A 16,943-nucleotide genomic window follows, 5' to 3' on the forward strand; every position below is an offset into this window, starting at 1 on the left:
TCTCCACTTCCTAAGTGTTGAAATTATAGGTGTATATTCCCACATCTGTCTTAGAAAAGTAGTTTCAAAACAACACATCATTAAGGAAACTTAATGAAATTGGCAGGGCAGTTGAAGAAGCTCAGTGCAAGCAGTAAGTATTCCTTTATCCCATGTCTCCTGGAATAAGCTGGGTAGGGTGCCTTTGTTCTGAAGGAATTTGATTGCCAGAAACAGATCTAGCCTTGGCTGGTTGTTGCCAGTAGTGAATTGGATTGGAAGCTCCCATTCTGAGAGAGTAGTATCACAAGAAATAAAATAATCAAATGAAACCTGGGATGGGTTAACCTCAGGTTTATGCTTGAATCAACATGGCAGAAATTCTACGAGTATTCTAAAAGACTGTGGAGGACGCCAGCACTACATGCACGCAAGGATTTCTATGATTAAAAGTCTTTTAACAGAGTAATCGTTCCTAGTTCTCAGCGTGCACAACTCGAGACAGATCTAAACCGGAAAGCCACGCCACTGCTCCAAGGTCAGTCAGCAACTAATAGCACATAAAGGGTTTGCCAGTCTACATGGGCCAAAGCATAGTGCTATCTGGTGGGATTCTCCCTTCCGGTACAGTAGCCTGCTAAATGGGGGAGAATGAGGATTTAAAAATATCTCTGTGCGTTTAAAAATGTAAAGTACAACAGAACCTTATCTCTGTGGGGAGCAACTCTGAAGGAAGGTGAAAGTTGGCTGACCAATGGATAAGTAGAAGGTTGGTCTTCTCCTTCCCTTCATGTGGTTATAAGATAAGTTGAAATTAACTATGTGTGTATTTTAATCCACAGGTGAAAGGAGGAGGAGAGATTGTACCTGGACCAGACTAAGTCCTTGGCTGTTCTCAGACCTAGAGAACGAGAAGCCGTTGCAGCCATGAAACACCCAGAGGAACAGATATGTGACTTTGAGTTATCTGTTATTGGTGACGGCACAGTCACCATCCAGATTAGGGGCCAGATCCCTAGCCTGCAATTTTCCAAACACCATTTGGGCTTGTTTATCCTCCTCTATTGCAGGGTTTACTAATCTCAGTGTACTGGACACCTGGATTTGGATAACTCTTTGTTGTGAATTAAAGTTTCTTGTGCATTTTAGGGTGTTTGAGAGATCTCCTAGTCTCTATTTGTCTGAGTGACCCACTCCCTACTCCTTCAGTTGTGACCACCAGAACTGCCTCTTGAATATAGCCACATGTCCACTAGAGGGCAAAATCAACCTGACTTAGGAACCTATCAGGCAATGACGTACTTAACAGAATGAATGGGTGAAGAATCCAAAGACAGGATCACAGAAGCAGGGCAGCTGATCAGTGGCCATTACGCCTCACATTTACTTTAAATATTCAAGAACACTTGCGGTGGTTGCAGAGTAGAAACAAAACTGCCAGGTTAAGGAGTGAGGAGCACTTCAGCAAGCACTCAGGGTTATAAAGGGAAGGAGTGAACCTAGGTTGAGACACTGAACAATGGAAAGCTTGAGTCATAAGGAGGGAGTAGAAGAAAGCTTGAAATCCAAGACATATGTTTGAAATCTAAGAATGAAATCTCATAAAGTACTGTGGCATGATTATTGAATTATTAAAATTTAAAATTCATATGATAAGACCACTTGTTTGTTTTCTAAATAAAATCCCTTCAAAGTGCTGCTTAGGTACATATATGTATGGTGGCAGACATGCATTTTTAAAAAGCCTTGAAAGTTATTTTGCAAAGGGAAAATGAGCTTTGGGTTAGGAGATAAGATACCATGGGGGACCATGATGCTGCATGGTTGAGGAAGGCCAAGGTGATAGTACTTTATATATATATATATATATATATATATGTATATTTTATATATATTATATATATATTTATATATAATATTTATATATTTTATATATTTTACATTATATATATATGTATATTTTTTTACAAAAAACCCAGGATAGCCAAATCAGTCCTATAGAACAGACCAGGTTTTTATATGGACTTTTTATTCTGCTATTTTTACAAAAGACCTGGTTTAAACATCATTGTTCTTTTCATATTCCCCTTACAACAGTTTTCTTCATGTTATTTGCATTGGCAAAATCAGGTGGGGCCTGGGAGAATACATGAGAGGGAAGGAACTACAGGGCGAGGATCAGCAAAAAAATATACATGAAAATTTATAATGACCCTTACTACTTTGTATGGTGTTTCCTCGAGAATTTTTTTTAAAATGTATTCTCTCCTACATTATATCCCAATCACAATTTCCCTTTCCTCCCAGACCTCCCCCTGACCATATGTCCTCTCCCCAAGATCTACTTCTCCTCCATTTTCCTTCAGAAAAAAATAGGCTTCCCAGAGATACCCAACTGAGCACAGAATAGCAAGCTACAACAAGACTAGGCACAACCCCTCATATCAATGCTGGGCAAGGCAACCCAGTCTAATGAAAAGGGTCCCGAGAACAGATGAAAGAGTCAAAGACACCCCCTACTCCCACTGCTAGGAGTCCCAAGCAACACTACCATAACATACAGAGGTCCTAGCTCAGACCCAAACTGGCTCTGTAATTGTCACTTCAGTCTCTGTGAGTCCGTATGAGCTCTGCTTAGCTGATTCTGTGTGCCATATTGTATAGCAAGATTCATTATAAATATTTTAAGTGGCTGACCATGTAGCTCAGTTAGTAGAATGCAGTATGCAGGAGACCCTAGGTTTGAGCCTCAGTACTTGAGAAACTTAATGTTATATCTCACACATCCCCAAACATGAGGAGGTTCATGATAGGAGGATCAAAAGTTCACAAGGTCATTCTTAACTACAGCACAAAGTAAAAAGCTAGTCTGGTATACAGAAAAAAACAAACAAACAATTGAAGAATAGGAAGAAAATATGATTTATGTGAGAGTTTCAGCTAGTCATTGAAGACGTTTCTAGAAAGTCCACTTTGTGTGTATATACTGCGTGAAGATGCTTGGGAATAAGCTTCAGATTCAGTTAAAAAAGAAGATATTTCCTCTCTGAGAGTAAGAATGCAAACACAAAGCATGAACAAAGCCCTTTCCTTAAGGGGTGTCAAGGGAAGGGTATCAAGAGAAGATTGGGGCAATGGCTCTTAAAACACAAATATTCATTTACTATCTCCTTATAACAAGTAAGTATATATTGCCTTACATGGGAAGGCTGATCCGGCCTTAAAATGAGTATGCATAGCTCATATCAGCCTTAAGGTTTTTAATGCATTCAACACCTCAGGGTGAAAATGTATATCACCTTCTGACTTTTTGTTGTTTCATAGGAATAGATCTAGACCATATCCATCAAATAGCAACCAACATATCTTGCCAAGGGGAACCATTTTGCACTGTAGAGGGTAAGGTCAACTTCATGCAAATTGGTCCCCATCCTTAGGAATATGTGTTAAAATATATGCTCTGATTAACAACACTGAGGTGAGCAGCCTTGTTTTTCTTTAATGAGGGTTGGGTCATGAAAGGGAATTTACCTCCTTTAAATATACATTCTCTCCATGAAGCTGTCATCTGTTATAAAAATGCTCTATTGTCTAATTACAAGTCAAGTCATACATTATTTATTTTGTTTAACTTCTTTTCTAAGAACTGGTCAATTTCTTAAAATAACAAGCTCCAATTCTCTATATGAAGCTTCCATTAAATAAAGGTTAATTATTGTGTGCTTTATATTTAGAATAAAGACCTTGAGAAGCCTATGTTCTAGTCAAACGTACCGTCTGTTTTCCCCTGTACATGTCCATGTTTCACTTTCCCCTTGCCCTTGAGCACTGTTTCTCCTACCTGTGAAAACCGTGACTATCTTTATCTGTTGTACCGATCATGAATCATCTCAGACACTGTAACTCTGTAAGACAATTACTACCTTTTCATGTTCTCTAGTAGTCTACTTGATATAGCAAATCAGTCATTGGATGCTTTTTATACAGAATGAACGAATAGTCGAAGAGAAATGATACATAGCAAGGAGAAATAGGAATTTGAACAAGTTACATTGGAAAAAGGATACTTATAAGTCATATATCAACCTGGAGAAAGGACTCAGCAGTTGAAAATGCTTGTTGCCAATTTTCCGAGATATTGACACACTGACATCCAAAGGGGTTGTACCAGCTTGCATTCCTCAAGACACAGTAATACCACTTTTAGGTATATATCGAAAGGATGCTCAATCGTGCTACAAGGACATGTATTCAACAATGTTCATAGCAGCTTTGCTTGTCATAGCCAGAACCTGGAAACAACCTAAATGCCCCTTGATCAAAGAATGGATAAGAAAAATGTGGTACATTTACACAATGGAGTACTACTCAGCAGAAAAAAAATAATGACAGCTTGAATTTTTCAGGAAAATGGATGGAACTAGAAAACATTATTTTGAGTGAGGTAACCCAGACACAGAAAGACAATTATCGCATGTACTCACTCATAGGTGGTTTTTAAACATAAAGCAAAGAAAGTCAGCCTACAAACCACAATCCCAGAGAACCTAGACAACAATGAGGACATCAAGAGAGACATACATGGATCTCATCTACATGGGAAGTAGAAAAAGACAGAATCTCCTGAGTAAATTGGGAGCATGGGGACCTTGGGGAAGGCTTGAAGAAGGGAGGGGAGAGGCAGGGAAAGGAGCAGAGAAAAATGTAGAGCTCAATAAATATCATAGAAAAAAAGAAAATGCTTATTGCTCTTCCTGAGGACCTGAGTTTGGTTTCAGCAGTGTCTTAGGCCACATGGGAAATACTTATTCAAACTTATTCAGAATTATTAAATGTTTTTAGTTGCTGGACTAGGCTTCCAGAGACTTACTTCCTTGTTAAATCAAATAAGAATCTGTCTTCTAAATTATCCTTGTTTGATTACAATATGTATGGATGTGCCAAATTTAATCTGTTAGAATTTAGAACCTTGTCATTTTATTTTGCTTGTTGTCATACCTTTTACATAGAAGACTCTCTAAACATAGTTGTTTCAAAACCAGCCTACAAATCACAATCCCAGAGAACCTAGACAACAATGAAGACTCTAAGTGAGACTTACATGGATCTAATCTACATGGGTAGTAGAAAAAGACAAGATCTCCTGAGTAAATTGGAAGAATGGGGACCTTGGGAGAGGATTGAGGGGAGCGAACAGGCAAGGACGGGAGCAGAGAAAAATGTAGAGTTCAAAAAAATCAATAAAAATAGTTGTTTCTTATGTAATTGATGCCTAACAGCTAAAATAATCTTGACTGAAAATATACCTTTTATTAACAATAAAGACTTGCAGTGAAACAGTTCAGCTTTGAGATGAACAAAGGAAAGTGGTCTCATTCAATGATCTTAGACAAACCTAAACTATACACTTGTGACCCGTGATTATATTCATTCTATCACTGAACAATATGCTAATGAATATGTTTCTGGAATTGGTTGTGAATCTTATATGTCAGATATGTGGGGCTTATAGTAAATGCTCAAAAATAAAGAAGCAGTCAGGCAGAGTGGTGCACGCCTTTAATCCCAGCACTTCAGAAGCAGAGGCATGTGGATCTCTGTTAGTTGGAAGACAACCTGGTCTACAGAGATAGCTCCAAGTCAGCCAGCACTACAAAGTGAGTCCTTGCTGAGAGAGAGAAAGAGAGAAAGATACAGAGACAGAGACCGACAGAGTAGTCATTGAAGGACACACCTCCTACAAATATCATCAATCTCACTCTTTGGTGAAAAGCAATTTTAAAACACTTTTTTAAAAAAAATATTTGAAGTGTGGAAACTGAAAAATGACAATAGTGTTTCTTACTTTATGAAGCAAGAACTGATTTAGAAAATTCCTTTTTAGACTTGATCCTTCCTTTTCAGGAACTCATTATCTCTATTCTACTGCCCTCTGTTGTTCATCTTTATTCGGCAAGATTCTGCGTTCATCACCAGACCACACTGTGAACCAAGGGAACTGCAAACAGGACCACAGAACTTTATGCGGGCAGAAATTAACATAAGTAATTGCACCTTATTCATCACGATCCAGAAAGGTGGGTTCCTACAGAGAATGGGAAATACAAGAGGAGACAGTAGCACAAACGGATTTTTGCCTGAGCTCTGGAATCTGTAACATCTGCCCAAGATTCAGTTGCCCAAGTCACTGGGAAAGTCTCTTTAATCTTTATAACTACCTGATTATTTGGGTTGTATGCCTCAAATTGGAGTAGCTGGATCATACAAAATGTATATTTTAGATAAGGTCTTCCACACTGATTTCCACAGTGGCTGAAATAATTTATATGCATACTAGCAATAACTAAGGATTCCCTTCCTGTCTCTGGCTTTATTTTCATCAGCATTTGTTGTTATTTTATTGATGACAGTCACCTAGGCTAGGGTGAGGAGGAACTTTAACATAGTTTTGACTTACATTTCACTAATGACTAAGGTGGAAACACCTTTTCTTCAAATTTTTTTGCCATTACCACCTACTTATAAGATAATTTGAATTTTTAACTTAATTTTTGCAATTTTTTATGCATTCTCCATATCAATCATCTCTCAGGTAAGTGTTTGACAAAGGTTTTCTATCGTTCTATAGGCTTTCTGTCTAGTCAGTTGAATGTATTTCTCAGGAAACAAACGCTTTTTTATTTCATGAAGCCCCAGTTGTCAACAGTTGCTCTTACTTCTTGAGCTGTTAGGCTCCTATCCAGAACGTCCTTTTCTATTCCCAGGTCTGTAAGATTTTCACTCGCTTCAAAGATGTAGATTTTACATTAGAGTGTTTGATTCATTTTCACCTGATTTTTATACAGGGTAGAGACAAGACTCTAATATTTCTATGCATATAGATGTCTAATTTTTCAAGTGTCAATTGTTAAAGAGGGTTTTTCCTCAGTGTATTCTGTACCTTTGTCAAGACTCAGATGGTTGTATCTGCTTGGTCTTATTTCTGGATATTCTATTTGATTTGCTTCATCTATGGTTTATTTTGTGCCAGTACCATGCTGGTTTTGTTTCTGTGAGTCTGTGTATAGTTTGAAGTCAGATGTTGCAATGCTTACAGCACTGTTCTTTTTGCTTAGAGGTCTTCTTCTGTTTTGGGTCTTCTGTGTTTCCATATCAGTTATGAATTATTTTAAACATTCCTGTGAGGAATGTTACTGATATTTTGATGCAAACTGTATTGAATTTGTAATTTAGTAATGTGATTATTTTATAGTACTTATTCTGCTGATCCAATAACATCTTTCTGTCTTTTAGTCTTTTCAACAACTTCTTTCTTCGGGGCTTTATAGTCTTTATTGGAGAGGTTTTTGCCAAAACTCTACTAGACACTGCATCTGATATTCTGTTTCCTGAGACTGCCAACCTTCCTTTCACCTTACATTTGCTCCTCTGTCATGTACATGCTCTGTACTCCAAGCTGTGCCCTTTATGCACTGTATTTTCTTTTCATTGTATCATTCTGTGTGTTCACTCCCACAACCTCAGTACCTTTTCACTATCTTCTGCCTCAAAGGATGGCTACACTCCAGCTGTTCTAGGTTTATTCCCCAGGGATCCCAGTAATCAGGGTGTGTCAACAGTCTTCTGTCTAGCATTTCTAAAAATAAGAAGCCTGTTTCCAAAGAACAAAAGAGCAAGCACACAAACAAACCAACCAACAAACAAAAGAAGCTGCTCTCCATTCCACAAACTTTCTATTTGTTGTTTGTTGACTATAACACTTTCCCCACAGATTTCAAAAGACTGACCCTTCCATTCCTTCAGATCTTATTGTAAGCATCACTTTCTCTGAGAAGTTGCCCTGGCCTTCTAAATGAAAACAGTCTCCATGGTGCTTCTGCAGCAAGACCTTTTAGAGACTCTCCACCAACATTACCCACTGCATTTTGGGGGAGTATTGTTTGTAATTTGTATGTTTCCTACGATCTATAATGTAAGCTCCATGAGAAGAGGCACTTACATCCATGTTGTGAAATACAAATACTCAATATCTAACAAGAGTGTTCAAAATGTCTGCTGAATAAGTAAACAAGTCTCTGTTTCTCGTCTGAGGAAATCTAGACACAGTCATTGGTATCTGCCAGTCCCTGGGATAATATTGAAATCATAATCTACACTTCATAATTTTGAAGCTGTGAGTCTACTGCTTTAACCTGAAACTGCTTATGGCCACAAAAATTATAATTGCTCCAGGAAACAAACTCAAGCAACTTAGCTACAAAGACAGCTATAGATTCAAGGTAATAATGCTAGCAGCAATAAATAAAAGAGTGCCACTGTGTTATAACTACATATGAGGGCTAGATGGCGCATACCTTTCTTAGGAACTGGCTAGTTTTTCCACGGATTTAATGCATACACTTGTGAAAATTGCTCTCCATGCCCGAGACTAGACTTATCATGACATTTTCAGTATTCTTTACTTTTGGGAAGGAATTTTGAGACAAAACACAGATCTATAGCAGTAGAACTTTTCTTGCAAAATACAATTATAATACTATGGTTAGAAGTAAGGACTCCTGTATTGAACAAAGTACCTTTCTTAGAGATTCCAAAAACTCCAGAAGAAATAAACACAGGTTGATTTCTGAATGCAGGCACTGAGGCAGCATTTGATTTTATTACTGTCTTCATATTTCATATGTATTCTGGAGAGCATGAGAGACTTTTCCTAATCTATTACACTGTCATAAGAATGTTCACTCTTAAAAAAAAAAAGAATGTTCACTCTTTTTGTTGTTGTTGTTGTTTGTTTTGTTTTGTTTGTTGTTGTTTTTTGAGGCAGGGTTTCTCTGTAGGTTTGGGGTCTGTCCTGGAACCAGCTCTTGTAGCTCAGGCTGGCCTCGAACTCACAGTGATCTGCCTGCCTCTGCCTCCTGCATGATGGATTTAAAGGCATGCACCATTGCCCATGGCAGAATGTTCATTTTTCTGTTCCACTTTAATTCATATGAAATCGTCTCCAGATCTTCTCTAAGGATTTACAGCATTACTTCTTAGGCTACTGTGGGTGTTCGGACTCACTCAGAGTTTGCAAAATGAAGTTACTTGTGAACAATTAATATGCATTATTTGGGGGAGTGTAGACCTCTCAAGAACTTAAAAATTGATAAATTTTGGTCAACAACTCAGATTCGATGATCTCTCCTTTTAGAACTCAGAAAACATGGAAATGTTGACCTATCCAACATTAAAAGGTTAGGAAAAATAAGAGATGCCGAGACAAAAAGGTAAGGGAGAGTGACAAAATTTCCCAGGGTGAATATCATTCCTGATATCTAGACTTAGGGTAAAGAACGCTTTCAAAAAGAAGTGGAAGATGGAGTATGCCAAATACACTTACTGATCAAGTAATCACAGAACTTAAAACTGATTCGGTCATTGTGGTTACTATTGCTGAAGTCACTGGAGACTTTGAGGAAAGCAGTTTTGATAAGTGGTGAAACTTTAAAAAAAAATATTATGGCTACACACACCTCACACTCTTAAATGTTTTTTGAAGGTATAATTACTATATGAAGAATTCCACACATTTAACTATGCAGTCAGTTGTTTTGGACATCTGCAAATATCTGTGATACCATTACCAGAAAATGCTTTAAAGTAGTTTTGTTCCTCAAATGGCCATAAAATTGGGAGCTGTGGCAGGCAAGGGAGATGCAAGATTTTTTTAATAGTACAAACATTGATTAGTGTGGAGAGAGAGAGAGAGAGAGAGAGAGAGAGAGAGAGAGAGAGAGAGAGAGAGAGAGCAGTTCCATGATACAGGAAAATATATATATATAAAAAACTGGTCAGAGTAGGCAAGCAGGGAGAAATCTAAAGGACAAAAGAGCCTTAGTAATCTATCTATGTTAACAGGCTATAAGGAGATTAAGTAGATCCAGAGGCTATCAGGAGATTAAGTAGGTCCAGATGACAATGGGCAGGTAGAGAGAGTTGAAGTTCTTTCCTCACTGCTTCATTTTCTTCAGTGAAATAGGAAGCAATGAGGGGGATGGGATACAAAGATGAGGCAGGCAGGAAAATGTAAACTAGTCACATAAGCTGATAAATGACTGAACTAAGAATACATAGTAAGACCACTGAGAAGGATTAAGGATTCATTTGAAGACCATGATAATACACTTAAAACCAGTAAACGTTATCATATTTCCCTTCAGTCAAGATAAGGAGCAAGAAAAGGGGCACAGCATAGCTGACTGTGTGGGCTTAAACAGGGCTGTAATTTTTTTCACAAACAAATAGGATGAGAGAAAAAGGATAAAGAGAATCAAGATGACATAAATGGAAATGATTATAGCAATTGATCACTATATTTTAAATATTTTGTGTAAGAAAAGAGAAAGAGAGTGCAAACTTGTGAGATAGTTCAGTGTCTGGGTGGCATCAATAAATTGTTGGAAATGGGATATAGAAAAGTAGGGTATGGTAGCAATAGAATAGGATGCATGAAATGAGATAACAAAGGAGTTTGTTATAACCTTCAATACTTTATATTTCAGGTGGTCTGCCACACTTATTACTTTACTTTCTTGTTCCTAAGAAGAGTTTCAGTTTTCAGTGCACACAATGGGTTAAAAGCATAATTCTTACAAAAATGGCTATAGAACAAAAAGTCTCTAAAGATTGTGTTATGACACAAGACATGAAGCTAAAAAGGTATCCACACACACCAGTATTAGTCAACTTACTAATGGCTACTTGTAATCAGTTCTCATTCATAGTTACAAAATATAATCCATTAACTTGTATAAAACAAAAGTCCTGCTAAATCACTAAAATATAAACATATGATTCTATCTAATAAACAAACTGAAGAGAGTTGAATTTCATTAGTATTTTATAACAGATTGGTTACAGTTCTGAGTTATATAGCTAATGTATAATAGTCTGGTAATATTTTCTAAGCTGCAGCATATTGAATTTGCAGTTAATGGGAGAAAACAAAGTATAATTACCATGTATTTGCTATTTTAGGCTATATATAATTTTGTAAATAAACACATTATCAAAATTTGAATGTTGAAAAATAATTTTGTCAGTCAGATATGTTATCATTTACACATAATTAGTATCAAAAATAATTAAAGCAAGGGCTCCCATTTGTAACAGAAAATAGGTAAAAAATAACTAATTGCATTTCATTTCATCCCACACAGACCAAATAAGATATTGCTACTGTCTCAAGACCCTGCTGTACAATCTTGAACTTTTCTGGGGGTCAATTAATTCTATAAGATTCAGGCTTTCATTTTTCCAACAAAAAACTATCTGCTCTCCTGGAAATTGCTACCCAGGCAACTGACTTGTTGACACTTAACTTTTCAAGGATCAATAGTTAGGCTGGAATTGAATTATGAGAAATGTTCGATGTCCTTGAAAATCTCTTGGTAACCATGTCAGAGAGGAAGGAATGAGGGTAGAAGGTGATAAAAACTATTTCTTAGTGTCTGAGATAGACTAAGGCAATCGCTTTTTATGAATCATATCTTTCCTATCTATATTGATGTGAATACTATGACATATATTCGCTGAATATTCTTGACTGGAATATAAAAATATAGTCATAAATTATATAGCACTTTACAGATCAATATAATTAAGAGCAAAATCAGTCAAATTTACTGTATGCTGATACTTATTTTTTTTAAATTGTGAACTATTGCAAACATACTCAGAAATCAAAAAGACAATGTACTGAATTGTGCTGTGCTGATTACAGATATTCAAGAGCTAACAACTTGACATATTTTTTATTTCAAATACTTACACTCTCTTCATCTTTTCTGATGGTGTGACTTGTTATCATAATAACTACTTGAATATGACTTGATTAAATCACATTTGGTGAATCAAAACAAATGGCATACTACTTCCTGGAGAAATAAATTCACTAAGGGATTATCTGCAAAGCAATTGTGATTCATTAAGGTCTTGAGACTCTAATTTATTTCATTGATTTTAAAGAACAAAATATTCACATTATAGTCCCATTTAACAAATGGGTTCCTTCATTATTCTGTGTATTTATTGCACAGTAACAATTATGATGTGTTTCTACATCCAACTGATTATCTACATTTGGTTTTGGCTACCCTAAAATTTGAAGATTTCTATAGATACTCATTTATACTTATATTCACTCATTCTTTTCAATATGCATGAATTCACTCTGAAATTATTGGACTACTTCTTTATCTACCGATTAAGTCACCTCTTCTGCACAATTTGTGAGAGTGATAGGGTAGATTTGTTCAAATAAAATAGATTTCATCTTTTTTGCAGTATTAAAAGTCTTAATTGAAAGGCCTAGAATGGAAATACCCAGAATTAATTTTGGATTAGCACTGAGTGCCAAAATATGCTTAAGTCCTCCACTATTCCTCCGTTACTAGCTTATCTATATTCTGAGATTGAACAATAAAAAATGTTAAAAAATGAGCAACTAGTTACTGAAAGGTCACAAAGAGTAAACAACTTGCTATGAGTATAGGACTTTACTAAATAATTCATTGCTTGATTTTTAAAAACAGCAAAGTCTACAGAGTGATTTCCAGTGAGGTCAATAAAGCACAGACAAATCATTACTGATTATCTTAAGATGATGCCAAATTTGGAATTTTGGATGAATACTGAACATTTTTGTAACCAGAAATTTTACTATATTTATGTATATGGACTAATTTCCTCATTTGGAACCTATTTGAAGTGAGTGGTTACTACTAGCTAAAAAACAGGTTTATTATTTGCCACCCGCTGCTAGCTATGCCAATGTCATATACAATAATATTAACTAATTTCTTTTCATTACATTTTGCATTAACATATAAAGTGATGGATTTTACTATGGTATTTTCGTGTGCATATGATTACAATTGTTTTAGAATATAAACTCTTACTTCTCTGAGTTGATAAGACTGTAGTTACTTACTGTAGAACGATGGCTCCCAAACTTTGATGAGCCTTATCAAGGGACATATGAGGACTATTTCTTTTTCAAAGTTCTACCTGTACCTTTGCTCCCTAAGGCCTGGGACACAAATTGAAAGAAGTCACCAGTTAGGTCTAAATCCAAGTTGCTGCTATTGATCTACCTGCAAGAAGAGAATCACAGACTTAGATGGTATCTACAAGAGTTATAATTAAAGCCAACCTGCTATGAAATCGAAAGAGGGGACCACTGTGGGGAATGCATAGGGACACCAAGAAGCTCTAGGACTTCTAGAGTTTCTTCAGCATTTAGAGAATTGTGTATGAACTAGCAATGCTTAAGCAAAGGCTATAGCTCTGTGGTAAAGCACTTGCCTGGAAAATAGAAGGCCCTGACTTTAATATCAAATATGGCAAAACCCAAACAAAAGTACGTTGCTTTTTCGAAAAGCGAATACATTTTGAGGTGTAAAGATAGAAGTAGCAACAATCTAATAGTGATTATACTCAGCCTTCAAAAACTGGCTTCATTCTTCTAGTCTAGTCCAGTCTCTATTACAAAGAATTTGGACTCTTAAGAAAATGGGCAATTCTCAGTGTAAGGCAGTATGTATACAAGATAAGTCTGGAGCATCTTTCAATAATGTAAAAAAAAATGAAAAAACTACCCAGCAACGAAGTTCTTATATCAAAAGAACACATGAGCCAACTGAAAGAGCTCCCATTTACAAATGTAAAAGATTTCAACAAAGGGAAAAATGTAATTGTGTTGCATAATATAAAATATCCATGGGTCCATACTGGTGAAAACCCATTTGACTGAAGAGATAAATTGGAGAGGAGAGATAAATCTGCTAAGATAAACTGCAATTCATGCAAATATTCTATCTTGAAGAAGATTGAATATCATTTCTCATTTTGAAGAATGGCCTGTGAATAATGACTTTCTTCCAAAGATTACACTAAGAAGCTTCATATGATGGCATATGACTATAATCCCAGCATTTGAAAGTCAGAGGCAGAAATGCTATAGGTTCAAGGTCAGCCTAACATGTACACTAGCCAGCACCAATAATCATGCCATATTGACCATTTGTGACCTTGATATGGTTATGAGGATGGCATTTTATGTCTGCAGTCATCTTTTCCAAAAATTATTAGCCCAGTTAACTATGAGAAAATATTAGCTAAATCTCAATAGGGGCATTCTAAACAGTTTATCTTAACTTTTCAAACTTATCAAAAAAAAAAACCAATATAACTCTGAGGGACTGCCACAGCCAAAAAATATTTAAAAGACATGCCCACCAATCCAGGCATAGTGGTATGTGCCTTTAAGCCCAGCACTCAGGAGGTAGAGGCAGGCTGATTGTTGTGAGTTCAAAGCTTTCCTGGTTTAAGTAGTAAGTTCCAAGACAGCCAGAGCTACATAGTGAGATGATATCTCAAAAGGCCAAGACAAAAAAGAGAGAAACATAAAAACTAAATAGAATGCAATATCTGGATGATATCCTGAAACAGAAAAAAAGGGATCTGGGAAGAAAAAAATGAGGAAATAATATGATCTTTAGTTTATAGTAATGTGTCATTGTTACATAGTTTCACTAGTTCAATGATTGTAATAAATATATCACAGTAATGGTAGTGTAGGTTATATAAATACCATGCTACATTTGTAATCATTTTATTAATATAAAGTTTATCTGAATTTATTTTAAAACAAATAGATTTGAATTATAGTGCTCCCTCCATTATGACAAATGTCTACAAAGTATGTTCTCTTCAGTAAAAAAAAAATGATTAAGCTGTGGCCTCATAGAATAGTATGTAGCACTGAACATTATATACTTACAAGGAAACAGTGAATTTTCCACTATTTATTTTAAAATTTGAATGTCTAGACTTTCATTTTTCTAAAAAAAACAATAACAGGACTAACTCTGTTAAATACACTCATGTAATTAAGACCTGTGAAATATATGTGATGCATATAATAAACTGTTAACTTTGCTAAGAGTGTGTGTCTAGAGGGGAAGGAGGGAAGGATGACCGAGAACAAAATTATGGCAGAGGCAGTAAGCAATAACTAGTCCATTAATTCGGTCTAGAACCTTTGGATAGTGAAAAAGAGATTTGCAAAGAAACTCTAAATTTATACAAACAAACAGAATACAAAAGCAAATAATAGATTGGGAGAAAAGTACTTTTGATTGGCAGGCTTTTGTGGTGGTAAGGTTTAATAAGGGGCCATTAGGCAAAGAGTAGTGACATTCTGGAAATTACAATGTCAGTCTTTAAAAGTGTCTGATACCTATTTCTCAGTTTTGCCAAGAGCTGAACAAATAGAATCTATTGCCTATCAGTATTGCTGCTGCTACCATGACCATGGGGATTCTTCTTGCCTTCAAAAGAAACTAACCTCTTCATTTGTTCCTCTCAGTACTGCCCTGCACGTGTGCACAGAAGCGACTCGAAGGCTTCGGGAGCTTTCTCTATTTAGACACTACCTTGTTCTCTTGGCCTTTAGAACAATGAGGACTCACCAGGGAGCTCTGAGAGCTTTTGATGAAGAAGTGACATAGCTTTACACAGGAGACAAAAATAGGAAGGGTTTGTATTTCCAAGAAGTGAAAATCAAATAGTAGAGTGCAGGTCCCCGGTGAATAAGACCAGTGATTCTCAAAATGGCAGAACTGAAAGGTGAGTTAAAGGTCACCTCAGCTCTCTACTTTAATACCTAACGCAGTCTCTATCTGCTATGTTAGACCCTAGGTCTTAATGCTGGGCTGCAGGAAGATCATAGTGTGGAGTTCCTAAGACAAGACAATGTGCTTCTCATTGTAAATTTCTGACAAGAATTAGATCTGTTAAATCTTCAGCATACAGCACTCAGAACGTCACAATGACCAAGTGTTTACTGCACTTCCTGCTGAACATTTAGACAGAGTAGAGTGAAGTTCATTTTGCAAATTGTATGGATTATACCAGTTGCTCATTTGCCGTGAGGTCTCTAGGCAGCATTTGAAGCTAATTTCCATCAACAAAAGAGGCAGCAAGACCTCGGCCTAAATGGTATATGAGGTCAGGTTCAGAGTCAGGCACCAAGATCATTGAGTCAGTTGGTTCTGTGGTGAAATAATTCTTATTATAAGGTCCAGGATCAGAGATGGGTGAAGGCAGGAAAGAAATGAGTCACACAATGTTCTAAATTAAGGAAACACACGCAGCAAGAAAACAGGAGTCCTGAGTTGTGAGAATCTGGTAAGAAGTTGGTATGTAGTTCCAATAGATCATTGGAACCAAGTTTACTGGAGTTCTTCAGCTGATGCTAGGTAACATGAGTTATACCAGCAAACACTCCAATATAACATTCCAAAAAAAAAAAAAAACAAAAACCGCAAGGCGCGTGGTTGCCCAATATTTTCAAATGACACTTACCTTAAAACGCAAGTGTAGAATCCGCTGTCTTGTGCCTCAGCTGAGTGAAACCATATGGAATCTTCCTCTTTGCTCATTCTGACCTCCGAAAAGATGATGGGCTCTTCCAGATCGCCTTTGTTTTTGTACCACATGAGCCTGAGCCCAGTACTCTGGGCCGTGCTATAGTTGGTGCGAATGTAACTGTAGAAAAGGGCACATTTCACTCGGACAGGTTCGCCTGCCAAAGCCATGTAAGTCTTGAGATCCACTGACCAGTCAATGCAGCCATCCACTGGAAGAAAACAAGACAAGACATGAGATGCAGGGAACACCATTCATAATAACAGGGAGAGAAATAATCGCTGCCATCATGTACAGGGTACATTCGTGAGTCAGAGCTTTATTGAGACGACTTTAGCCAATCATCCCAGTGGCTATATTCGAATCCCTAGCATATTACTCAGACGTTAGCAAGCAGAGATGTTGCACTAAGTCTGTGTTCTTAGGTATTTCCCCATCCTCCCCAGCAACTTTTAGGTAGAGACCTGCTGGGTAAGCTCCTTCCCAAGGCT

At 36.7% G+C, this 16,943-nt stretch overlaps 1 protein-coding gene across 1 annotated transcript in view; it reads right to left on the reverse strand.

The window, feature by feature from the left end:
• Positions 1 to 16,658, reverse strand: part of Il1rapl2 (interleukin 1 receptor accessory protein like 2) — a 577,524-nt gene extending 560,866 nt beyond the window's left edge. Inside the window, exon 1 of the mRNA XM_048458168.3 lies at positions 16,390 to 16,658. Within this exon, the coding sequence (XP_048314125.2) occupies positions 16,390 to 16,622 (233 nt within the window). The 5' untranslated portion in view covers positions 16,623 to 16,658. The remainder of the gene's footprint in view (positions 1 to 16,389) is intronic.
• Between the last annotated feature and the right edge of the window lie 285 nt (positions 16,659 to 16,943).

This window comes from Myodes glareolus, chromosome X (assembly GCF_982192425.1).
Source record: "Myodes glareolus chromosome X, mMyoGla1.1, whole genome shotgun sequence".
In the NCBI taxonomy this organism is placed as follows: domain Eukaryota; kingdom Metazoa; phylum Chordata; class Mammalia; order Rodentia; family Cricetidae; genus Myodes; species Myodes glareolus.